Consider the following 27,928-nt stretch of genomic DNA (forward strand, 5'->3'; position numbering starts at 1 on the left):
ATGTAAAACTATAAAATCACATTATATAGATATCAACACATCATCAAAAAACACTGTAACACATACAGAGTGATGGAAAAATGCAGCAACCTCATAAATTGTACAATTTTGGTAGCGCGACTTTTCAATCACCCTGTACTTCATACAAGTAATATTGCTTACAATATATGCTTACAATATATTGCTTACAATATATATGCTTACAAACTTTCAAATAAATTTATACAAATATCAAACAAGTGTTACAAATACCAACAAAACACTCAAACTCATTTGCTTACAACACAAGATTTGCCCGGTTGCACAAAACCCGGTTAAATTTTAACCGTGGTTAATTTCACGGGAACCAATCAGAGAAGGCGCTTTTGAAAAGACGGCTTCTCTGATTCTCTGATTGGTTCTCGTGGATTAATCACGGTTAAAATTTAAGGCTGTGCAAAGGCTAAAAATAAACTTTCTACTGGTGATATCTTTCAAAGATTTTCGATTTGTATATCATCAAGCTATCAAAATGAAAACGTTTTCTCAGGAAAACATTTTTTTTCGATCATTACTTTTTGAGATATGAACGCCTAAAGTTTAAATTTTTGGGATAGAACATTTCAAATTCGGTAAGAGATAAATCCATGAGATTCAGAGGATAGATTCTTCATGGTATTGTTGATCTAATAAAACGAAATTTTCTGAAAATATAAATTTCTGAGGAACTTATTACTTACTAAAAAATCTGGTGTGGCACACTCACACAACTTTCCTTGCCGTTAAAAAAATTGATCACCTGACGCTAGTGTACTCATGCATCTCAAGTCTACTAATCAAAGATATGAGACAGCTGGTGATATGTCAATAACGCTGGAAACACACTATATCTGCTATCCCTTCGTAGTGAATGATTTAATAGAATCAACAATAATTTGCAATTTAATAATCACATTTTCTCGGATTTCAAACTTATTTCAAATTCGGTAAGAGATAGATCCATGAGATTTAGAGGATTGTAGATCCATGGTATTGTAGATCTTGTGAAACGAGAGTTTTCCGAAAATATAATTTTTTGATAAAGTTATTCAATTTACAAAAAATTACCTAAAATAACTCAACAGAAAGTTATTTTTGGTCATTTTTAGTGAATTGAACAACTTTCTCAAAATTTGATATTTTCAGAAAATTTTCATTTTACTAGATCAACAATACCATGGAGAATCAATTCTTCAAATCTCATAGATTTATCTCTTACCGAATTCGAAATGTTCTGTCCCAAAAATTTAAACTTTAGGCGTTCATATCTCAAAAAGTAATGATCGGAAAAAATGTTTTCCTAAGAAAACTTTCTCATTTTGATATCTTGATGATGGATAAATCGAAAATCCTTGATAAATATCACCAGTAGAAAGTTTATTTTCAGCCTTTGCACAGCCTTAACTGGCTTTTGTGCAACCCGCACATATATTTCTTTAGTGACAGTCACTTCATAATGTCATAAATTGTTATAAATACAGAGACCGGCATAACAATCTGACGATTTTGTAGTACTTGTTATGTTGGCACCACTGTCATTGAAAAGGCGGGAATTTTGTACATCTACCTATTCATGCAATTTCAGTAGACGGTATGTCGTGGTCAAGTGAACATCGAGGGTTTGTGTTTGAAGCTTATTTTATAAACAATGACTCAGCGTTTATTTTGCAGACATTTCAATTTAAATCGACACGCGCCTGTTTCCACTAGGAATACGATCTTGTTGTGGGTAAAGAATTTTAGGAACACGTCGTCTGCTTTATAAACAGAACCAACAGGACGAAAACGGACTGTAAAAATTCCTGAAAACATTTTCGCGGTAAGAGTAGCTGTTACACGGTCTCCACGACGTTCAGCAGCGAAATGCTGTTGCACTAGTCATTTCTGATCGAAGTGTACGACGAACTCTTCATTCCGATCTGAAATTCGGTATCTGAAATTTGGTAGAGAGTTAGTGGGGAGGATATTTTCAATATTCTTTCCGAAGAATGGACATTGATATGTCCAAAGCTCCGCCAATTTATGTAGATGCATAACAATATAATTATCCATAGTTATTATATTACAAATAACTTTTTCATATCATATACTTTCAATAATTATTTTTTTAGTCTATATTATGTAAATTCATCTATAATTTTGCTGTATTGTAAGCTATTGTATATAAGTGTATAAGCCAGTATATATTGTAATCTACATAAATAAAGTACTCAATCAATCAATCAATCAATCAATCAAATTCCATTTGTATAAGATAATGTTAGAGCAACAACTTAATTGGGCACATCGCAAAGCCGCTTGCGAGATCATTCTCGAAAATGTCCACCAGGATGTCATTATTCTCTCAAGTGACGAGGCACATTTCCATTCGTCGGGATTTGTAAATAAACATAATTACCGTTATTGGGCAGCCAATAAATAATCCACAGAACTAAAGGAAGTCATTCAACGAGAAATTAAAGCAATTCCACAAGTGATGATTGAGCGAGCAATGGAAAATTTTAGAATTAGGTTAAGTGAGTGTGTGAAAAGTAACGGAAATCATTTGGATGACATAGTCTTCAAATAAAAAATTTTGTGAGTAATCTATGTAATTCACTGTAAATTGCAAAATTTGATCTTCAATTTGACATATTACATGTTTTAATAATTGTACTGTTGGATGCAAGAAGGGTTTCAAGTCACTCAAGCCCTTCTTGCATAAAACGCTAAAATCAATTCCAGCTGATTTTCTGTACATGCCTGCTAAATCTCGTTTCTGTATCTTTAAAACTGACTGAGTTATGAAAATTTTTGTGAAGCACTGTTGGTCAAACTGTAGCTTGTTGGCCTGATGCGTTTGTTTACAAGTTGAGATGACTAGTTTCTGCAAAAGTTAGGAGAAGTTTCCTTTTAAAAGTTAACTTTCTATTCAATGAGTTACTGTTCAATCAATATTTATTTATTGAATTTTATTGTAATCATAACAGTTATTGTATGGCAATGATGATGATTTGGACATTCCAAGTGATAAAGAAATAATAATAGCACATGAACAAGATTAAGATTTTAAATTATTCCATGACTTATCAAATATATGATATTTTATTACAGTTGACTATCTAATCGATTTTCTATCTTAAAATCAATAAAAATTGTTATAAAACACATTTTTTGTGTTCTTATTCATTTCATGCAAGAAGGACTCGAAAAGATCCTTTTTAAAATAACAGTATAATAACTCATTATTTTACAAATAAATTCCTCAATACAAAAGGAATGATGAATAGAAAAAATATTAAATTTTAATGCAATGGTTACTTAAATGATACATCTTGACTGAGAATAAAAAATTATTTTGTTCAAAATGTTTCAGGGCATTTTTCTCAAAATCGAGTTTTTGGACTCAGGCCCTTCTTGCATCCAACAGAACAATTGTACGAAACACACTTTAATTATTACCCCTCAAAAATCGTCAGGTTTTTATGCCGGACCCTGTAATAACATCGCTTCTTATCTAACTAATGCTGACAGGTTATAGTGAAACTCACTATAACACAAATATTTTAAAGTAGGTAGTTAACTCCTTTAAATAAATGAATGAATGAATGAATGTTGACAGTTTGCAGAGAATCTCACTATAACACAAATATTTTAAAGTAGTTAACTCCTTAAAAATATACACTGGTTATATCTATCTCTAAAAATATCGAATAGCTACTATATTTTGATTGAATACTAATACAAATCTGATTATGTTCCAATTTTCAAGTTTCTTTTTTATTATCTCAAGCCAATTACTGTCGGCTGTTATCAATAATCCGTGCTATAATAGAGGAAAGAACTGGCTTTTACACGTACGGGAAAGAAAAATTATGTTTGACGCATCATCACGTCTGAACTACTGGACTGATTTAAGGCATTCACAGACAGACGCGATACAGGGCTCGGTACGATATGTTATTACATAGCGGTAAATGAGAACGTGCACACAGCAGCGATATACCGAGGAAAGCGATATTATCGCAAGCGGTAGATCGCGTCGGTAATTCGGTCTACCGAATCTGTTCGGTAGACCGCTCGGAAATCAAGGCGGGAATCAGTAGTGCACACCTTTCTTATCGCACATGAATGCAGTGTAGTTAGTAGCTAATAATGTAGTTCAATTTTTTTAAATTTGGATCAGTGTTTACAAGAAGAAGCATTGCTTTTGTCGCTCGCTATGGACGAGGACGAACATGATGAGCCATTGTAAGTAACTTTTCATGTTTTATAATTGAAATTCACGAACTTGAACCAAGAAATTACACATTATCAGATTTTTTTTGAAAAAAATAACCTTGACATCGGTTTAAAGAAGCATCAAGGAATATGCATGCCAAAAGAAAATCAATTCCGTTTAGTAGTTATTGAACAGAAAAATAGTGAATAAAAAATTACGGGATTTCAATGAGAAGCAGTAGGCTACGGTACACACACAACTAACCTAACAGGACAGGATGGTTTTACCGAATTCCGAGCGTCTGCGTGCAGCGCGTGTGTGAATGTTCAGGTCGGTAAACTAGCGGATATTTTCCCGAGCTTAACATCGCTCGGTTTGTCCCGACCCTGTGTCGCGTCTGTCTGTGAAAGCCTTAACTTGAAACTCTGCATATAGATTCTTGATTAACCGAGGATGGTTATAGACCTATTTGCAATTCTTCAAGATTTCATTACGGCAATTTTTAGTGAGAAAACATGAAGAACCCAATATATAACCTAAAAACTTGAGTGGTAATAGGAAATGACATTGGGTAATACGGCAAGGCAGATCTCTCTTCCGATAAAAGCAATATGAATAAATAAATCTCATTACGTCAAGTTTTCAGTTTGTCAAGCTTTAAAATAGACCCTTGCGAAGCACGGGTTACCTGCTGGTTATTAATATGAGAGACTACCAGCGTCACATAGCTCCACGAAAGAGAATTACTAAGAGGTCTATCAGCTTGAGATAACATTGAAATTTGGTACATAAACGCCATGGGATATATTTCTCTATGCTATTACTCTATATGGATAAACATATAATATGAACAGAATAATATAAATATTATATTTTAGTTGAGGTTTAAGAGGAGGTCAATTCAAGAAATTGGACTCCGCTCAATCATAGCACTTTCAGGCTAGCTACACACACATCGAGTTTTGTTCGTACGATATTTTGCCGTCCTTATAAATTCTATTAGATTAAACAGATGATTTCTAACAGATGATGTTTGTCAAGTTCCGTTTAATAGTTATTGAACAGAAAAATAGTGAATAAAAAATTACGGGATTTCAATGAGAAGCAGTAGGCTACGGTACACACACAACTAACCTAACAGGACAGGATGGTTTTACCGAATTCCGAGCGTCTGCGTGCAGCGCGTGTGTGAATGTTCAGGTCGGTAAACTAGCGGATATTTTCCCGAGCTCAATATCGCTCGGTTTGTTCCGAGCCTGTGTCGCGTCTGTCTGTGGAAGCCTTAACTTGAAACTCTGCATATAGATTCTTGATTAACCGAGGATGGTTATAGACTTATTTGCAATTCTTCAAGATTTCATTACGGCAATTTTTAGTGAGAAAACATGAAGAACCCAATATATAACCTAAAAACTTGAGTGGTAATAGGAAATGACATTGGGTAATACGGCAAGGCAGAACATCCAAAAGGATCTCTCTTCCGATAAAAACAATATGGATAAATAAATTTCATTACGTCAAGTTTTCAGTTTGTCAAGCTTTAAAATAGACCCTTGCGAAGCACGGGTTACCTGCTAGTTATTAATATGAGAGACTACCAGCGTCACATAGCTCCACGAAAGAGAATTACTACGAGGTCTATCGGCTTGAGATAACATTGAAATTTGGAACATAAACGCCATGGGATATATTTCTCTATGCTATTACTCTATATAGATAAACATATAAACATATAATATGAACAGAATAATATAGTTATAAACATATAATATGAACAGAATAATATAGTTTATAATTTCGTTGAGGTTTATGAGGAGGTCAATTCAAGAAATTGGACTCCGCTCAATCATAGCACTTCAAGGCTAGCTACACACACATCGAGTTTTGTTCGTACGATATTTTGCCGTCCTTATAAATTCTATTAGATTAAACAGATGATTTCAAAAAGATGATGTTGTCAAGTTTCATAATCTGATAAAATTCATAAGGACGGCAAAATATCGTACGAACAAAAATCGATGTGTGTGTGTGCAGCGCTAAAGACTGCCTAGGTTGGTCCAATACTTGACTCATATCGATATTTTCGGTATCGATACTTACTTGGTAGTTGTATCGATACTTTTGTTTCGATATTTTACTCGAAATTGCAAGATACAAAAAGCAAAACATCCTATATCGATATTTTCGGTATCGATACTTACTTGGTAGTTGTATCGATACTTTTGTTTCGATATTTTACTCAAAATTGCAAGATACAAAAAGCAAAACATCCTGTCATTTTCCAGTGAAGCTTCGAGATCAACATCTATCACATCTGACTGTGACTCATGTCATGTGTTAGGTCATGTCAGAGGCCCTGAAATTGATCAGTTGCAACCTGAAAACTCTGACACCAGACCTGAGCCAGCCAGGTCACTCGATATTATTATTAACTAGCAGGTAACCCGTGCTTCGCAAGGGTGTATTTTAAAACTTGAAAAACTGAAAACTTGACGTAATGAAATCTAGAAGAATTTAAAATAGGCCTATAAGAATCCTCGGTTGATTAAGAATTTATATGCAACATTTCAAGTAAATCAGTCCAGTAGTTCAGATGTGATGATGCGTCAAACATAATTTTCCTATCCTTTACACTTGTATACATGTTTAAGCCAGTTCTATCTCGATTTGGTTATTTTTTATGAAATCGTATGTACCATCAATGAAATTTAAACATTTATTCTGAAAAATCTAGAAGGAAAATTGAAATTTGGGCTTCGAGGTGCAAGAGATTGATATTTTTAGAATCTATGTGCAAAATTTGGAGATCTAAATCATTCCCGTTTTTCCGGTATGCAATCCACAAGTTGACATGTTTTGATGCGAACACACGAACAAACACAACCCTACTCTCTCTTATTATATAGAAAAGATACCGTGACTCAAATTTTTATTCAAAGACATTTCAGTCAAAGTAAACTTCTTTCAATATCATTTTATTTATTTATACAGTGATAGATAATAGAATATCATTCTCAAATATTATTATGTGGTCATTGGTAGCATAAAATACATTTTAGTCAAAGTAAACTTTTTTCTTAATCATTGGTTTCACTCCACTCCATCTGAATAGCATCACAACGTCTATAGTGAGGTACAGGCTATATTATGATGGTAGTGGAGAAAGATAGGAGAGCATCGTTGCCAATTCTCTGCCTTCCATAGAGGATTCGAATCAAATGAAATACTACCATTATTCAGCAAGGGCTCTCACAACTAAAATAAGGGGATTTCCTTGTGAAACCCTTTCTTTATTCAATAAGGGAGTTAATTCTTAATGTCCCGGAAATTACCATAAATGAATTTTATGCGTGAACTTTATGGGATACTGTCTCCTTTACGTCATACCGTGTTTTTTGCATCAAAGACTATATAGTCCACGAATTTTCTCAATATATCAAAATCTTCTCTTTTATAGCACATAACAGAAAATACTTTACAGTATTATAATACTAATTTAAACAGGAAACACGATACAGATAGATGAAAACACTTTGAAACTTACATTATTTACCGGAAATTTTCGGATTCAACCTGGACGGTTGAGAAAGGTTGGTCCTGCCACGAAAATTTCTGGTAAATAATGTAAGTTCCTAAGTTTTTTTTATCTATATGTATCGTGTTTCCTGTTCAAATTAGTATTATAAAATCTTCTTTTTGATATATATTTATGTTATTATTTATTTGCTTTGACGAATCAATTGCTAGAATGTAAGCTTAAAGTTAATTTTTTTGTGTAGTTAAGAAGTTGATATTGTGGTAATTTGAGGGTTTATTGACAATTTCTCAGTCTTTTTCATTCAAATTGAAGATATCTTTAATATAATACAGGAAAGAGTTGGCTTAAACACGTACAGGATAGGAAATTCACGAATGACGCATCATCACGTCTAAACTACTGGACTGATTAACTTGGAATTTTGCATATCCTATCCTATTATATAAAGCGAGCAATTTCTGTATTTTTATATCTGGTAATTTATCTGGTTAGGCTATTTATATCTGGATATTTATGTTCAACGGATCTCAAAAACGGCTCTAACGATTTTCACGAAATTTGGAACATAGTAGGTTTATGATATAAAAATTCGATTGCACTAGGTCTCATCCTTGGGAAAACTCACTCAACGACATTAAAAGGATAATTCATCCTTGGCTGAAACAGCTGTGGATAGTAAAAAAGTGAGTGAGCCAGTGAGCATGTGAAAAATCAAAATATCGCATCCCCGAAATTCATAAGATGACATATAGCATAGCCACCTCTAATACAAGGCCGCGGCCTACGATATTGCAACATCGCAATGTAGGCCTAGAATCTAATACATGATTGGTGGAAAAGATTTTAAAAAATACCAGCTGATTTTTTTAACCAACCATGTTCTAGGCCTACACTGCGACGTTGCAATATCGTAGGCCGCGGCCTTGTATTAGAGGTGGCTATGCATATAGCCAGCTGTGAAATATAAACACGATCATTTTAGAGAATTTGTTCTGTTTATCAATAAATAAAAATAACGAGCGAAGCTCGGTGCCCCGATATTAGATGCTTAACTAACCAAGGATAGTTCTAGGCCTATTTCAATCTCTTCAAGATTTCATAACGTCAAGTTTACCCTTGCGGAGCACGGGTAACCTGCTAGTCCTATATCAAAGGAAAGAATTGAATTGGCTTTAACACGTAGGGGATAGGAAATTCACGAATGACGCATCATCACGTCTCAACTACTGGACTGATTGCATCATCACCAACGTTAGTAGACAGAAGGTTGATCACTCACAGGTGAAAGATTCGAAGTGGTGGGGGAAACGCCAGCGTGACGTCACGTGTAGTAAAAAAGTGATAGAGTAACCACACTGAGCATACAGTTTATTCACTGTATCTTCAAATACATCGTCGTTTAATCCCCTCAAGATTGACCTAGAACTTAAAAATTCTTCATACTTATAGCGATTGAATCACTGATTCTAATGATGTTGTTAAATACTTCAAATTCATTAAACTTGTATGAATAAAGTTAAGTTGAAAATTTTTCAAGAATCTAAAAACGTGACACGAAAAAGTTAATAAGCTGGAAAAGCGTTAGTAGACAACGTTATACTATTATAATTCAGATTAACCCATAAAAAATCTTGATAAACCAATGCATTGCAATAATCCGATAAACCGATTCCAATAAATCCGAAGAATTTCATTCATATAAATGCACTGAACACAAGCTGGTATCGAGCACATGTTCTACGAGAATCAAAATATCTCATCCCCGAAATTCACAAGCTGATGTATAGCCAAACTACAAATTATAAACACGACCTAGAAGATGAAGAAACCTTAAGGATTTGAAAGGGAAGGTTAGGAGGTGGGGTTTTTGCTTTTATATGGCAAAATACTTGTATTATTCAAATGTTTTGATAATTATTGTAAAGCAGAAACAGAAATCTTGCATGTCAGAAAATGTTTGTGTTATATAATTTGACTATACGTCACCGTATGATTCTCAAGAATGCGATATTCTGCCTACTCTGTACTACAGCCTACGTCACGACTGCAGTTCCCCCACTCCAATTGCATTTCAACAAAAATACTATAGATGAGTGACCAACCTTCTGTCTACTAACTTTGCATCATCACGTCTAAACTACTGGACTGATTAACTTTGAATTTTGCACATTGATTCTCATTTTACGGATGATGGTTGTTATAGCACAGAATACTTGAAAGAGAATTCAGCATTGTATAATCAGCAGTAATTTTAACTTCTAACAAGATGGCGCAGTCACGTGACGTGGTCTTGGTGCACTCAAGTCTTGGCGTCATGTAAAATGGATTGATACATTCCATTCTATATGTATTCTTTGGTTATAGGCCTATTAAAAATTCTTCAAGATTTCAGTAGGCCAAGTTTTCAGATAGTCAAGTTTTTAATTAGACCCTTGCGGAGCACGGGTTACCTCCTAGTACATAATATCATTTATCATGAAACGTGAACCTCCCTATAGCACAAATGACACTTCAAAATTTCCATTTATCCTCGGTTGCGCCGCTCTGGACGTACTATATTGATGGTTGATGACGTAACGACTTAGCTCACCTATGACGTCATCGTTTGGGCTTGGTGTGACGTCACTCTCGTCTCGAGCTGCTACCGCTGGACTGCGGTTTGCTGACGTTGCTGTTTTGGCTGTCGACAAAAGACGGTATCGACTCGTCGTTGAGCAGTGCCTCCAAGTCGATATCTTTCAGGTCAACGTTGTGTGACGATCCTGGATTCAAAACAAACAAAAATTAGCTATTATTATTAGCTCGTCAATCAAAGTTAGCAAAAAATAACAAACTGGAAGCATAACAAATTGAAAACTTGACCTACTGGAATCTTGAAGAATTTTTATAATAAGAAACTGGAAGCATGACAAATTGAAAACTTGACCCACTGGAATCTTGAAAGATTTTTATAATCTGTGTAAAATAAGTTGAGACTTGGCCCTCCATCCGAAGAAATTACAAGGTTGCCAATTCGTGTAAAATTGCAACTTTCTCAAATTTCCAATTCAACGTCAGAATTGGATGTAGAATATCATCCCCGATATCCCAAAAAAGTTTCAGGGTTGAAGGATTAAAAGGAAATTTAACTTTTATGATAAAATTGGGAACATCGCGAAGAATAATTGGTAATAATTTGGGAAAAATATTAGAATAATTTGTAATGTGCCTCCTTTAGCTCACTGTAAAACCGTTGTTCCTTAGATTGGGAGTCATGAACTTACCTTGTATTTTTATGTTTAATTGTCTGATTTTTGTAGTCAAATCTACATTTATTCTCAACTCATGACAACATTCATTCTTATAACACAAGGAATAAATCGAATCTGAGGAATGATTACTGCTCTTACAAATCCAGCCATACGAGTTTTAAGGCCTTTTCAATAAAGTTTTATAACCATTTACCACCAAATGTTCGAGGTTTGACGTTCAGGGAATTTAAACTAAGAATTAAGAATATTTGATAAAAAATTGTTCTTATAGTGTGGATGAATATTTCAATGTTAACATGGAGTCTATCTGGATTTTTAGGTAATTGCTATTGTTGTATGATCTCTAATATAGTTTGTAATATTGACGTGGCCGATACAAATTGTAAAGTGTTTGTCTGTGGCAATAAATTGATTTGATTTGAAGATTTGTTTTTCTTTTGAATATCACTTCTCTCAGAATCATGGGGCTTCGTAATGCGTAATAATTTTATATCAAATTAACGGGGAGACTGTTTCCTTTCTATTGGTGTCTGGATCATCTTTATCTGAGCAATGGTTATTTTTTAATTAATGATTATGTTCGTCAATGTCGAGACATTTCGAGCAGAGAACATGAAATTTTCGATATGCTGGAAAATTTTTGTTTCAAAAGATAAGTGGGTGGTGAAAGCGAGAAAGTTTCTCTGAATCAATCAATCATTTTATTCAGTAAAAAGCATTACAAAATTGGTCCCGCTAAACCTAAAAGATTTTACAGTAGGTGCCTACAAATAATAAAATACATAAATAGAATGAATGCTAACTTTAACAATAAACTAAGGAAAACAATTTTTTTCATGTAACTGGGAGTTTAGGAATTTAAAAGGAGTATGGGGTATTAGATGAACTAAGGATGATTAATGGGGTATAGGGTTAATGGAAATTGGAAAAAATATTTCAAATGGTAATATTTGAAATTATTTTTTCAATTGTGAAAAGCAGACGGAAGATCGTATTTTGGTCTCCAATGAATTTTAAAGTTAGGAGAGCGGCTGCATGGTATGCATTGTGTACCAAATTGTATACTAAAGTCTGACAATTTACAAGATATTTGACAGAATTATTTCAAACGCAAGCAGCTGATTGCCTCTAAAAAGCTGTAATGGAACACTGTTTGGATTATTCGAGACGAGGTTGTCATTTTCACTATTCATAATCATGTGGCTTGCAGTTGCTGAATTAACCTAACCTAACCATCCTCGGTAAATTAAGAATCTATATGCAAAATTTCAAGTTGATCAGTCCAGTAGTTCAGAAATGATGATGCGTCATCCATGAATTCCCTATCCCTTACTACCAATATACCTTGTATACTGGGTACGGCAGCAAAACCTCTTTTTTAAAGTGAACGCCATTCAGTCAGCTGATATCGTAGTAGAGAAAATTGGGTTTCATTAGAGACGCCAAACCATAACGTGAACGCCATTCAGTCAGCTGATATCGTAGTAGAGAAAATTGGGTTCGTTAGAGACGCCAAACCATAAAGTTAACGCCATTCAGTCAGCTGATATCGTAGTAGAGAAAATGGGTTTCGTTAGAGACGCCAAACCATAAAGTTAACGCCATTCAGTCAGCTGATATCGTAGTAGAGAAAATTGGGTTTCGTTAGAGACGCCAAAACATAAAGTTAACGCCATTCAGTCAGCTGATATCGTAGTAGAGAAAATTGGGTTTCGTTAGAGACGCCAAACCATAAAGTTAACGCCATTCAGTCAGCTGATATCGCAGTAGAGAAAATTGGGTTTCGTTAGAGACGCCAAACCATAAAGTTAACGCCATTCAGTCAGCTGATATCGTAGTAGAGAAAATTGGGTTTCGTTAGAGACGCCAAACCATAAAGTTAACGCCATTCAGTCAGCTGATATCGTAGTAGAGAAAATTGGGTTTCGTTAGAGACGCCAAACCATAAAGTTAACGCCATTCAGTCAGCTGATATCGTAGTAGAGAAAATTTGGTCTCGTTAGAGTCGCCAATCTATAAAGTTTTCTTCCTGACATGTTCAGTCACCATCATGCATTGGAACAATGTGGAGCATGCATTTTCCGTTGAGACTTATTTTTCCAGCGGATGTTCTGTGATCACAACCCAGCGCGCATTTCGAAACCTCTCTAATTTAGCCCCTTTGGCTATTGGCTGGAACGGAAATCAATTGTTACGTGAGTCACTACGTTCACACAAACTGCAAGTGCGACAAGACGAAGAACTGAAGTCCCTCGGCCCATTAGGTCACCTGAGAACATTGAGGCAGTGAGAGTTTCAATGTTGCGATCACCACAGCGTTCTGCGCGCAAACATGCGTCTGCTCTTGGACTTTCCGATCGTTCTGAGAGACAAACTCTTCATGATGATCTTCATTTCCATCCATACAAGATGGCAACTGTGCAGAAACTTTCTGAACGTGACTTCAATTGAGGGAACACTTTCCAGGACGCCTCATCTCAATTAGGAGCGATTTGGAGTGGCCAGCCCGATCTCGCGATTTAAACCCTTGTGATGTTTTTCTATGGGGTTTTTGAAATCCCTTGTTTAAGTGAACCGTTCAAGGACCCTACAAGATTTGAAGACCAATATCAGGGAGGAAATTGCTAACAACGCCTGCAATGCTGGCAGGAGTCATGACAAACTCCAGAAATCGGTTAACTCAGTGTGTGGAGAATAGGGGACGTCACCAACCTCATTTGACATTCAAAACTAATTGAAACAAAACTTTAAAAAGAGTGTTCTGAAAAAAGGTGCCCATAAGTCAGGGCGTGACTCCTCTCATCAAAAGAAGAAAAAAGTACTAATTAACATAGGTTCGAAAATGCTTGGTTATCACGTTACACAGGGTGGAATATTTCGTCTGAATTTCAGTTCCCCTGCCGAAATGAAGCCCTACGGGTATTTGTTTTCTGTTAATTAAGATGTAATATTTAGCGTAGGCTATTTCATGTAAAATAGACTAAGAAATTGAATAAAACCGTTTCCTTTAAACCAGACCTTTAGCTACAGTAATTTTCAAGATATGTGACGAAATACGCGAAACTTGGTCTGAAAACATGATTGATCCTTTAAGGTTATTGTAATATTTAGCGTAGGCTATTTATGTAAAATAGACTAAGAAATTGAATAAAACCGTTTCCAGAACTTTAGCTAAAGTAATTTTCAAGATATGTGACGAAATACGCGAAACTTGGTCCCGAAAAACATGTTCCTTTAAGGTTTGAAGCAGATTTACTATGTTAAATGTACAATAAACACAAAATATTTTCTTACAGAACTTGTAGAAAAATTTAATTTAAAAGAGAAAGATGTAGAATAAGTCTAAATAGACAAACGCAACATTGAAAAATAATCCTTCATTACATACAAAACGCATGAAAAATAGAGAGCTAACAGATTTTGTCTATTAGAACTTTTTTCTTCTTTTGTATGTGAGGAATCACGCCCTGACTTATGGGCACCTATTTTAAGAACAACCTGTATAGTGTCTACATTACAAAAATAAATAAAAACTTTCTGAACAATACAAAGAGTTCTATTCACTTGAAAAAATGAAGTTTCGCTGCCGCACCCTGTATTATAGATTACTAGAAACCTCATTAATGGTTCTTACTATAATTCTATAATTTTATTTTATACATAAGACACTGATGTGAAAACAATGGTAAATAAAATACTAAACCAATCCTCGTGTTATTTTGCCTTCCAAATTTAGGTAATAATAATAATAATATCGAGTGACCTGGCTGGCTCATTACAAAATTTAGGTGATGACACAGTCCGAAAAGTATGTTAGACTATGTTTCCTTCACTTGTCCAATTTTCAGTGTAAACACACGTCATAAACATGTAATTTTGAATTTACATAGATAAAAAATTTGATTGAATTTCTAAAGGTGTGACCACATTGAATGCACATATGTGCAAGTGCAAGTCAAATCACACACGAGCCAAAAACAACAATTGACGATTTGGTCTATAACTCGATAACAATTGACGATGTGGCCACACCAATCACAGGGCATTTGGTGGGGATAACAAGCTCCGCAGCTGTGTGAAAATCACCCTCATACCGCTTGTCTGTTTCTAATTATATTATGTGATCGAAGGTTGAAATAAATGACCTGGTCTATGTTAATGACATCGAGAGTCACGTCAATTTCAAACTCTCTCTTTTTGCGGACGACACTACAGCTTTAATCACCAGTAGGAACAGTGAATGTTTGATTGATTGATTGAGTACTTTATTATGTAGATTACAATATATACTGGCTTATACACTTATATACAATAGCTTACAATACAGCAAATTATAGATGAATTTACATAATATAGACTAAGAAAATAATTATTGAACTGTATATGATATGAAAAGCAATTTGTAATATAATAACTATAGATAATAATCATATTGTTATGCATCTACATAAATTGGCGGAGCTTTGGACATATCAATGTCCATTCTTTGGGAAGAATATTAAAAATATCCTCCCCACTAACTCTCTACCAAATGATAGGAGAGGCTGAGAGGTGTCTTGCTGAATTAGATTCGTGGTTTGTTCAGAATAGTCTTAGTTTGAACTGCAAAAAAACTAAAGTAATCCCTTCAGTAGAGACTATAAAAGTTTTGGAATAAACTTGAATACTCAAAGTAGAGTTGAAACTTCTGATTCCACGACATTCTTGGGTCTGATGGTGGAGAGTGATTCGAAGTGGAAGCTACATATTCTCATGTCACTGGTAAATTGAATAGAGCCTTGTTTGCATTAAGAGTAATGGCTAGAGTAGGGAGTGAAAAAACTGTTCTTTTTGTATATCATGCTTATTTTCTGTCAGTTATGAGATATGGAGTTATTTTTTGGGGAAAAAGTATAGAGAATAATGGAATATTCATACTGCAGAAGAAAGCCATTAGGATAATTTATAAGATTAATACAATGCGCTCTTGCAGACCTATTTTAAAGAAAAGAGATTGCTGACGGCTCCTGCTATTTATATATTAGATTTAGCAATCTTCGTTTTTAAAATAGACGAATGTATGAGGAGAACCAGGTGAGTCATCCCCATAATACACGATTCAGAGGTTTTGTTTACCCACATCACAGACTAAGCCTGCTGGAGAGTGGCCCGTTTTATATGGGAATGAAAATATTTAATTCAATCCCATCTCACATAAGAGAAATTGATGGCTTGAAGGAGTTCAAAAAAACTGTCAGGGAGTTCCTTATTGTATTGTGTCCGTACAGGTTAGCAGACTTCATGTGTGAATAATGTTTGATTGATGTATGTTATGTGGGATCTGTTATGTTGAAATATGAGGGATGGTAGATATTAGATTAAACTCTGACGTGTCATATACTGCGGGATCGTTGCTCCCTTAATGCAGTTTAATAATTGTGACGAACAAGAAAAGTAAAGTAAAGTAAAGTAATGAGCCTCGTATAATGCCCATATAGTGAGGTCCAATTTATAATGACAGTGTTTGATTAGCAATTGTATTTCTATCCTTGTCTATCATTCAACAAAGCGGATAGCACTATCTCATTCTCGCTTTGCTCTGTTGCCAGATCGTCTCTTAACAATGTAGAATTGATAATTAATTATCAAAACCCATTATGAAATTATTGAAATATATAGTTTCTAGCTAATTAAAATATAATTGATTATTTAAAACGAGAATGAACAGTTGCTATTACATCAATAAAACTTTAATAGTCTTTTGTATCTCTTCAAAAGCAACGTGTTGCATCCGAAAAGATACACATCCACATCTAAAACAATTAAAAATATTTATAGAGTGAGGTCCTCGTTACATGGCAGTGTTTGATTAGCAATGGTATTGCTATCCTTGTCTATCATTTAACAAAGCGGATAGCGCTATCTCGTTCTCGCTTTGCTCTGTTGCCAGATCGTCTTTTAACAATGTAGAATTAATAATCAAATTATGAAAATTCATAATGAAATTATTGAAATATATAATTTCTTGCTTAATAAAATATAATTGATTATTTTAAACGAGAATGAACAGTTAATATTACATCAATAAACCTGTATCAGCTACCGTCTACAGAAGGCATTGACAAGACAGAGGATCGGCAACGTTGTACTCCTATCTTCCTCCACTGTCATTATAACGTGGACCTCACTATAGTTGATAGAACCAACAGGCACAGCCCAAAACTGTTCCTTCCCCGAATTTTGATTCATATACAATCTTACAAGTACATATGAACAATTAATATTACATCAATAAACCTGTATCAGCTACCGTCTATAGAAGGCATTGACAAGACGGAGGATCGGCAACGTTGTTCTCCTATCTTCCTCCACTGTCATTATAACGTGGACCTGACTATAGTTGATAGAACCAACAGGCACAGCCCAAAACTGTTCCTTCCCCGAATTTTGATTCATATACAATTACAAGTACATATGAACAATTAATATTACATCAATAAACCTGTATCAGCTACCGTCTACAGAAGGCATTGACAAGACAGAGGATCGGCAACGTTGTACTCCTATCTTCCTCCACTGTCATTATAACGTGGACCTCACTATAGTTGATAGAACCAACAGGCACAGCCCAAAACTGTTCCTTCCCCGAATTTTGATTCATATACAATTACAAGTACATATGAACAATTAATATTACATCAATAAACCTGTATCAGCTACCGTCTATAGAAGGCATTGACAAGACGGAGGATCGGCAACGTTGTTCTCCTATCTTCCTCCACTGTCATTATAACGTGGACCCCACTATAGTTGATAGAACCAACAGGCACAGCCCAAAACTGTTCCTTCCCCGAATTTTGATTCATATACAATCTTACAAGTACATATGAACAATTAATATTACATCAATAAACCTGTATCAGCTACCGTCTACAGAAGGCATTGACAAGACAGAGGATCGGCAACGTTGTACTCCTATCTTCCTCCACTGTCATTATAACGTGGACCCCACTATGCTCAGCGGTCGAGATAACTAACCTGCAGTGAGGTTTATTTATGTTTATATAAATAAATAAACCCCACTATAGCTAGCGGTCGAAACAACTAACCTGCAGTGAGGTTTATTTATGTTTATATAAATAAATAAACCTCACTATTGCTGAGTGGTTTGATTGATTGATTGAGTACTTTATTTATGTAGATTACAATATATACTGGCTTATACACTTATATACAATAGCTTAGAATACAGCAAAATTATAGATGAATTTACATAATATAGACTAAGAAAATAATTATTGAACTGTATATGATATGAAAAAGCAGTTTGTAATATAATAACTATAGATAATAATCATATTGTTATGCATCTACATAAATTGGCGGAGCTTTGGACATATCAATGTCCATTCTTCGGAAAGAATATTAAAAATATCCTCCCTACTAACTCTCTACCAATAGTGGTCGAGACAACTAACCTGCATGAGCCAAAAATAGATCCTTGAGGAATCCCAACTCCTTGCTGAGCAGTTTGATCTTCTCCTCCAGCTGATCGTTCTCAGTTTTCAGCCGATTCACGCGGTCCATCGTCTCTTGAGTACGCTGACGCGATTTCACTCGACTCCTCTTCACCGCCTGAAACCAAAAAAATGACAATTTTATCAATTTCCATACTTGCTCCTATCAAAGAAGGAAAAAATTTCAAATTCCAGACTCATAAATACATTATACATAAATCAAACAAAGCTCAACATAACAACACACTCCAACCAAAATGTAATAATAAAAAAAGGTAAGTGAAAAAACCACTGGCATAAGATGACTCTTGTTCGCCAGTGGGAAAAGGAGATACATTTATAATACGCTTCTTTATTTATAAAATGTTTCTATAGTCTGTGTAAAGAAGTTTCAAAACGATCGTCACTACCAATGTAAGTGCATTTTCACTCCTTAAGTATTTTTAATTTCAAAGTTTCTAAAATCTTAGATTGCAGCATTTCTCTGATGGAATACAGTGCTGCCAGATTTCACTGAAGCCAGAAAGCCTGTGAGCTTTTTGTGAGAGAGATAGCGGAAAAGTGAGTGTAGGTCTTTTCGGTGGAATCAGCACAAAAACGGAATAAAAAGAAAATGCTTCTATAATATGTGCAAAACTTTTTTTTTCATAACCTTAGTGAGTGATAACATTGTATGCGTATATGTGCAAGTACATGTAAAATCAAGCATGAGCCGAAAAACAAAATTTTAAAAGTGCCATTGAAACACGTTGACTTACATATATAGTGAGGTCCACGTTTAATAGCAGTGAAGAAAGATACGAGAACAACGTTGCCAAATTGACTCAATTTTGCCACTGAGTGTACACAGCTGTTATTCAATTTATCCTATTAAATTTGATATGATATTAATTTTAATTCCTTTGATAAAATAATCAATTTTATTTCAAATGAATTAAATTCATCTATAAAATATTTTTTTTCATAATTTGATTCTGAACTATGCTTTTATAACTGAGACAGATTTATAAACCTGAAATGGCGGCTAATTTGAAAAGCTGTGATACACCAATCTGAACTTCAAAACAAAATGAATTGAGTTATTCGGTAGGTATTCTATTCCAATTTCTTTTAAAAATAATAGAAAAATATAAATCTTATTTAAAATAAGTAATTTCAATGGAAATAATTCTGAAAAAACCTTTCAATATTATTTATACCGGTACGAGTAGGTCTAACCTATAATGTGTAGGCTAACTGAAGCATGGATGAAGTCTAGGATGGTTAGTTATCAACTTTTAAAATGTCATTTCAAGTATTTTAATTTGTGTTTCTCATACGGTAATGTCTAAAAATTATTTCATTGTTTCAAAAATTCATTTAAAATCAATTATACGACTTGTGTACTAAAGTATTTTGATAGAATGAAGAAAAAATGGCGGCTGAGAATTGTTTGCTTACTTTTGTAGTCACTGTCAAAAGTAAAAATAAAATATTCTGGCAAACAGACAACATTGCAAAGGTAGAGAGAGATAGCGCTATCTGTTTTGTTGTATGATAGAAAAGGACAGCAAAAGTATTGTCAATCGTACACTGCCATTATAAGGTGGACCTCACTATATATGCTCACACTGAGCGCACCAGCAAGCGAGTATTCCAATCGCTCTTTTCAGATATTGTTTCTAATCTGCAGGCTTGTTCAAGCATAACCAAGCTTGCACTTTCACATAATATATACGCATTCAATGTGATCACACCCTCAGATTGCAGCATTTCTCTGATGGAATACAGTGCTGCCAGATTTCACAGGAGCCAGAAAGCCTGTGAGCTTTTTGTGAGAGAGATAGCGGAAAAGTGAGTGTAGGTCTTTTCGGTGGAATCAGCACAAAAACGGAATAAAAAGAAAATGCTTCTATAATATGTGCAAAACTTTTTTTTCATAACCTTAGTGAGTGATAATATTGAATGCGTATGTGTGCAAGTACATGTCAAATCAAGTATGAGCCGAAAAACAAAATTTTAAAAGTGCCATTGAAACACGTTGACTTACATATATAGTGAGGTCCACGTTTAATAGCAGTGAAGAAAGATACGAGAACAACGTTGCCAAATTGACTCAATTTTGCCACTGAGTGTACACAGCTGTTATTCAATTTATCCTATTAAATTTGATATGATATTAATTTTAATTCCTTTGATAAAATAATCAATTTTATTACAAATTAATTAAATTCATCTATAAAATTTTTTTTTCATAATTTGATTCTGAACTATGCTTTTATAACTGAGATCAGATTTATAAACCTGAAATGGTGGCTAATTTGAAAAGCTGTGATACACCAATCTGAACTTCAAAACAAAATGAATTGAGTTATTCGGTAGGTATTCTATTCCAATTTCTTTTTAAATATTAGAAAAATATAAATCTTATTGAAATAAGTAATTTCAATGTAAATAATTCTGAAAAAACCTTTCAATATTATTTATACCGGTACGAGTAGGTCTAACCTACAATGTGCAGGCTAACTGAAGAAGCATGGATGAAGTCTAGGATGGTTAGTTATCAACTTTTAAAATGTCATTTCAGGTATTTTAATTAGTGTTTCTCATATGGTAATGTCTAAAAATTATTTCATTGTTTCAAAAATTCATTTTAAATCATTATACGACTTGTGTACTAAAGTATTTTGATAGAATGAAGAAAAAATGGCGGCTGAGAATTGTTTGCCTACTTTTGTAGTCACTGTCAAAAGTAAAAATAAAATATTCTGGCAAACAGACAACATTGCAAAGCTAGAGAGATAGCGCTATCTGTTTTGTTGTATGATAGAAAAGGACAGCAAAAGTATTGTCAATCGTACACTGCCATTATAACGTGGACCTCACTATAGATGCTCACACTGAACGCACCAGCAAGCGAGTATTACAATCGCTCATTTCAGATATTGTTTCTAATCTGCAGGCTTGTTCAAGCATAACCAAGCTTGCACTTTCACATAATATATACGCATTCAATGTGATCACACCCTCAGATTGCAGCATTGCTCTGATAGAGTACAGTGATGCCAGATTTCACAGAAGCCAGAGAGCCTGTGAGCTACAGTGAGGTCCACGTTACAGCGGAGAAAGATGGAAGAAAAACGTTGCCGATCCTCTGTCTTGTCAATGCCATCTATAGACGGTAGCTGATACAGGTTTATTGATGTAATATTAACGGTTCATTCTCGTTTAAAATAATCAATTATAAAGTAAAATAATTATTTGTGTAATTAACTATTTATTTGCATCATAGTGTGAATTTTAATCAATTATATTTTATTAAGCAAGAAATTATATTCCTCAATAATTACATAGGCTAATGAATTTTCATAAATAAGATGAAATATTATGTTAATTATTGATTGTTAAAAGACGATCTGGCAACAGAGCAAAGCGCTAGATAGCACTATCCGCTTTGTTGAATTATAGACAAGGATAGCAATACCATTGCTAATCAAACACTGCCATTGTATCGTGGACCTCAATCTATCTCTTTTTAATTGTTTTAGATGTTTGATTGATTGAGTACTTTATTTATGTAGATTACAATATATATACTGGCTTATACACTTATATACAATAGCTTACAATACAGCAAAATTATAGATGAATTTACATAATATAGACTAAGAAAATAATTATTGAACTGTACATGATATGAAAAAGCAAATTGTAATATAATAACTATAGATAATTTTATTGTTATGCATCTACATAAATTGGCGGAGCTTTGGACATATCAATGTCCATTCTTCGGAAAGAATATTAAAAATATCCTTCCCACTAACTCTCTACCAAAAGCAAACTGAGGGAACAAACGCAAATGAGTGTTATTTCTGACACAACTAAGGCTATGCGCACACCAGTTAGTCAAGACAAGACAAGACATGATAAGACACTTTTAGTCACAATATTTCACATAGTTGCTTGTGACGCAACTCACACTGATTAGTCTTAGCAATTAGACACATCTTGAGCAACTATTCATGAGCAACTATGTGAACTATGTGAAGTATTTTGACTAAACGTGACTAGTGTTGTCTTGACTAACCGGTGTAGGCCCAACTTTATATGCCAATCCTATGACAAGGACCAAGTCAGGTCCATTTCCAGACACAGTCAATCCAAATTACTAGTCATTACGGAGTGATCCGTGGTCTAGTGGATAGAGTGCTTGCGTAGCAGCACAGTGATCCCGGGTTCAATCCCTCTCATAACCAAAAGTTTTTTAACCAGATCACTCCCGTGTTATCGGATGGGCACGTTAAACTGTCGGTCCCGGCTGAAGTATGACAGTCGTAAGGCCCATTGACGGCTTAAATTATATATTCAGCCGGTGGGACCTTCCCGCAAGGGACTCCCCACCAACAAAAGCCATACGAATTTACTTTTTACTAGTCATTACTAATAGTCCAGTCAAATGGTCGTTATTCAGGAAACAGCCCCGAAAGAATTTTTCTCGGCGGTTCTATATGTATTTTGGGGCGCTGAATTCGAATCTGAAATTTGCTGACACGCCAGAGGGCGGCTTCACCCCCAAAACCCCCCAAAATTTCGGACTTTTTTAATTGTTCCATGTATAGATTTTCCTAGTATAGACTAAAAACCACACATCACGTGAAAGAACAATTAATTCTTAACAGGATTCTATAGAAATTTTATAATTTGGTAGGAAAATATCCAAGTTGTATAGGGTAGAAGTGGTAGGTTTGCATAATTTGCATAATTGAAAAACATCAACAGCTGTGCCTAGTAGAAAGTTGTGTGTATATTTTTGGCTTCAACATTTTCTGAAATAACTTAATTTATTCAAAGTGCGGTAATATTAAGTGCAATATTTGACTATAATTTGGTATTATATCATTCTAAATACAAAATTTCTAACTCGTATATATTTTTGGACAGAAATAGAACTTTAAATTTTTTCAGAAAGAACATAACCTATTTTTTTGGACATTTTATTATTTATCAAAATTTGGGAACAGAATAGTTTTGGGCTATGCCTGTTGTTCCGTCCCGATCATATTCATATGATTTGTAATTCTATCAACAGATAAATAATTAAATAAATAATTATGAAAACCCCTTGAAAAATACCCCTTTTTTGAAAATACGTACCTCCGGAACCAAGAATGGTAGAATCCTGCGCGACCACTCAATTTATTGGAAATTTCATTTTCTTTACTTTTGTCGAGAATGATTCTTCTCCAAAAACTCGAAGGTTTCGAGATTAAATGGAAAAATAAAAAAAAGTCTGAAATTTCAGGGGTTATTGGGGGTTTTGGGGGTGAAGCCGCCCTCTGGCGTGTAAGCAAATTCCATATTCGAATTCAGCGCCCCAAAATACATATAGAACCGTCGATAAAAATTCTTTCGGGGCTGTTTCCTGAAAAACGACCATTTGACTGGACTATAAGGAGAGTAGTCGGTCCCGGCTGAAGTATGACAGTCGTAAGACCCATTGACGGCTAAAATGATATACTCGGGCGAGGTGGAACTTCCGTCAGGAACTCCCCACCAAAGAAAGCCATACGAATATTACTAGTAGTTCTGTGAACAGTAGACCTCGCGCAGTTATAAACCACAGCGTCCTCTTATACTGAGGAGTAAATCCTGTCTGAATGTCGCGTAGGCAAGATATCGGTGTGGAAACGATAATGGCTGCTGGGGTTGCTGTATCAGAAATGCTTACATCAAAAGCTAATCTTCTGCAAGACATACTGGCAACAGGTCAGCCCGAGTTGAAAGCAGAGAAAGGTTGAGAGACAATACTATGTTATTTTAGTTATTAATTGCATGCGTTATTGCATGCAATCAATAGTGCATTAAAAGTGCATAAGTGCATGCGATGAGGCATGAAATTGATAGTTCACACCAAATACCTTAAAGAGATTTAGACCCACAATGCCTATGCCTTTACAATGATAGCTCTTACTTGAAATTGAAGGCCGCCATTGTGGTATTTTAGCACGAGTGATATTATATATATATTTGGAATACTATAGATTACAAAGGCATTGGTATGTAATAATCTTATGGGTTGCCCCCATGAGATGCCCCCCCATCTTATGGGTCCCCCCCACCTTATGGCCGATTTCAATTCCAAGTAAGACACTAGCGCTGCATGTGAGTCTTTGCACCTTTTAGGTCTTTGGTTCACACAACGCCTGATTTTTTACCAAATTGAGATATCAATTGCATGCAATTAATAATTCACTCGACAGCTGATTTATGATAAATAATTCTATAGTTTGATTTTTACGGTAATATTGGCGTTAGAAGGAGACTCCTTTTTCTTTTGTATTAATGAAAAATTTTTAAAAACCATATGTATACGTCAACGCGAAATTCAAAAAGGAACATACCTGTGAGATTTCATGAAAAACTATTGCCGCGTTTCGCCTTAAATGCGGAACATATAAACTTATCACCTGTATAATTGGTTTTAACACGAAATTATTCAATTCTTATCATTGTATTATTTATAAGAAGCATTACTATAATATTTATTATATAGGTATATATATTTTTTCCATTTTTCAGTATTGCTATAGGCTACTTCGTACTGTTTGCTTTATGAACTCACAGCTAGCGCACAAGTTTAACTTTGCTGGCTGTGCCAAATCATTTAGATCTATTATAATTTACATTTTTATTATGCTTTTTGTATGTATCATTCATGTTTTGTAACTATGTAATTTTGGCGAAATAAACATTCTTATTCTTATTCTTAATTCTTATAAAAATAAAGAGAAATGCAAAACCGTCGACTTAAATCGTTGACCTCACTTTGCTCGGTCAATTATTAGGAAAGAAGTTCCATGCGCGTATATCGGTTTCTGAAACCGGTTTCTAGGATTCATGAAACGCGTTCCCTCTGTATGGATTTCGTCTTATAGTTGTAGAAATTTGATTTATACTTTATTTTACTCATATTTGAATATTTTTAATATGCTTACCGCATTATTCCTGTCTCGCTTTTGTCGATAGTCATCTGTAGATCCGTTGTCATAGTCCATGTCTTGCTGCTGGCTTCCACCTCCACCCCGCCGTTTCGTACCCCGCCCGCCTCCCGACGAAGACGCCCCTCCTCCTCCCCTCGACGCCATCCTACTGATGTTGTTGTTGTTGTAGCTGCTGCAACACAAACAACACAATATTGAATCTGAATCAAATGAGGAATTATTCTCAGAAATTAACACAAGTTGGATAGAAATGAGGTAACCGAAAAAGTCCAAATTTTTAAAGCTGGATTAAAAAACCCTTGAGCCTCCAACAATTATGTAAGGGTGGATAGAAATATGTAAATTAGTGAAGAAAACTATATGTAATAACGATGAAGAAAGACTGAAACTATAACCATCAGATTGGGTGGGTGTAAAGATAAAATCAAAGGGTGAACAGTTACTATAAAATTTAATGAATCTTTAACATATATTTACATTTAAACAATCAAGATTACTTTATTATAAGAAAAAGAAAACAGTATTAAAATGAAATTAATGGGGAAACTACTTGCTTTCTGCTAAAGATACAATCTTTGTGTTCATGAAAAATATATATAGAAAACTCAAAAAGGATTACACCTACCTTTTGAAAAAGGCTTCCCCCTTTGACATTCACTGGTTGAAACGCGACGTTAATTATTAGTTAAAATCAAAATAGCTGATCTAGTGAAATGGGTTCAGATCCCGTCTTATTCAATAATAAAATTATCTTTAAACTGCCCGAACTGCGACAGAAAAACTGTATTATAAAACAAGAGCAAAATCTATCCTTTCCACTACAAAAGCCAGACTTTACTCAAAGTTCTAACGAAAGAACTCTGCCCCAAAAGCTAAATTTTGGGTATTAATAAAAACTCAGTCAATGCCAAACATGAAAGCCATCTCAAGTACATATTTCTATCTGTCGCACAAACGCACGTTTGTTATTAAAAACAGAGAGAAGCTAACGTTAATATTGACAACAAATAAAATAAACAATCTTTCTGTCGATGACAAAAGATTGTTCAAAGACAAAATACTATTCATTGAACTTTTAATTTAAAAACTCTAAAATCCTGATCAATATGAGATAAATATATGATTCATATGTCCCATATGACCAAGTGACAAAATACCTTCATATACACTGTATATTTCAAATTCCTTTGTGATGCTGTGTGGTTTTTGATCAAGAGAGCATAAGATTGTCTGACCGCCATTTATGTGGTAGTAAATTTAGCGTTAACCAATGTGCACCATTCAGAGGCGAACTAGCAAAAATCAAATGAAACAAAACAATTAATGATAAAGCAACATTAGATATACTTCTGATATACCGATAACGAAATAGTTTTTTCATAACCTTCGAAAAAATTATAAATAAATAATAAATTGCATATTGCATAGGCTATAGTATCAAAACCTTAGTAGGCTATTAGCCTTAATAATACGATTTTAATTTATCAACCCCATATTAGGGTATATGTTAAAATATAAGAGCATGTCATGATCGTTATCAGATATGGACTGAATATTAGTTTAACTGCATTAGACAAAATATATAAATTATTGATGTACAATTGGCTCTACAGTGGGCCTATTTTATTAATCCATACCTACAATAATAGAAGATAATTTTGAATTTATTTTCAGTGTTTCCAAATAATGGAATGGTGTAAACGGAGTAGTTTGAGAATTAATATTAATATATAAGGTAATGTATTGAGGGTATAGGTAATTTAGATGATGGTATTATAAAGGAAAAGTACTCACTTTATCTGCATATCACAATAATTCTCATTTTCGATAGTACTTAAATTGTACGGATATTGCTGAATGTGATCGGAATCGGACATTTTAATTGAATATTGATAGTTGATTATCAGATAATACTAATATAATAGTCAATTAGAATTAATCCAAGTAAGTATGATAGTATACAAGCTTCCTCACAACTAACAACAGCAAAACTAACCACCTAGCAACTTGTCCTTCAATTATTAAGATATGGCAAAAGAACCAATACAAAAGTTACGGAAATAGTTAATCAATAATATAAAATATGATAATTGTCTACAGACTGCGAGCTGCAAGCATGCTCAGTAAACGTAAATAATAAACAAAAGCCAAAAATAGAATTATTGCATCATCATTTCTCATCGTAACCCTATTCAGAAAACTTTTGTACACTACCTGTTTGTTGATATTTTGTTTGGAACAATTCGTAACGCCTTTCAGAAAGATGATTTGCAAGCAGAATATGATTGCTAAATATTGAAATTGGTTTAGTGAGGAATCAGATACTATTATATACGTCAAAATTTTTCGGTGACGAAATACTTGCTTTTTCAGAAAATTTTTAAAACTAACCTCAAAAAGAAATTCTGAACTATGATTAAACATTAAACCACATCAGCTGA

General features: G+C 34.3%; 1 protein-coding gene across 6 annotated transcripts; it reads right to left on the reverse strand.

Annotated features, from left to right (window-relative positions):
• Nucleotides 1–1,376: 1,376 nt before the first annotated feature.
• LOC111045359 (CCAAT/enhancer-binding protein gamma) lies at nucleotides 1,377–27,882 on the reverse strand. Of its 6 annotated transcripts, none has more exons than XM_039427263.1 (5): nucleotides 27,282–27,473; nucleotides 25,482–25,659; nucleotides 18,466–18,622; nucleotides 10,348–10,519; nucleotides 1,377–1,951 (listed from the first exon to the last, which is right to left on the reverse strand). In XM_039427263.1, the coding sequence occupies exons 1-4, from the start codon at nucleotides 27,362–27,364 to the stop codon at nucleotides 10,380–10,382; spliced, it is 558 nt and encodes a 185-aa protein (XP_039283197.1). In that variant the 5' UTR covers nucleotides 27,365–27,473; the 3' UTR covers nucleotides 1,377–1,951; nucleotides 10,348–10,379. The 6 variants fall into 6 exon arrangements, with proteins under 6 accessions (XP_039283197.1, XP_039283202.1, XP_039283217.1 ...); XM_039427268.1 differs by lacking the exon at nucleotides 1,377–1,951 and adding an exon at nucleotides 2,245–2,449; XM_039427283.1 differs by lacking the exons at nucleotides 1,377–1,951; nucleotides 27,282–27,473 and adding an exon at nucleotides 27,702–27,882 and having other exon boundaries at nucleotides 9,864–10,519; nucleotides 25,482–25,656.
• Between the last annotated feature and the right edge of the window lie 46 nt (nucleotides 27,883–27,928).

The sequence above is a fragment of the Nilaparvata lugens genome, chromosome 1, assembly GCF_014356525.2.
Source record: "Nilaparvata lugens isolate BPH chromosome 1, ASM1435652v1, whole genome shotgun sequence".
Taxonomy (NCBI): Eukaryota; Metazoa; Arthropoda; class Insecta; order Hemiptera; family Delphacidae; genus Nilaparvata; species Nilaparvata lugens.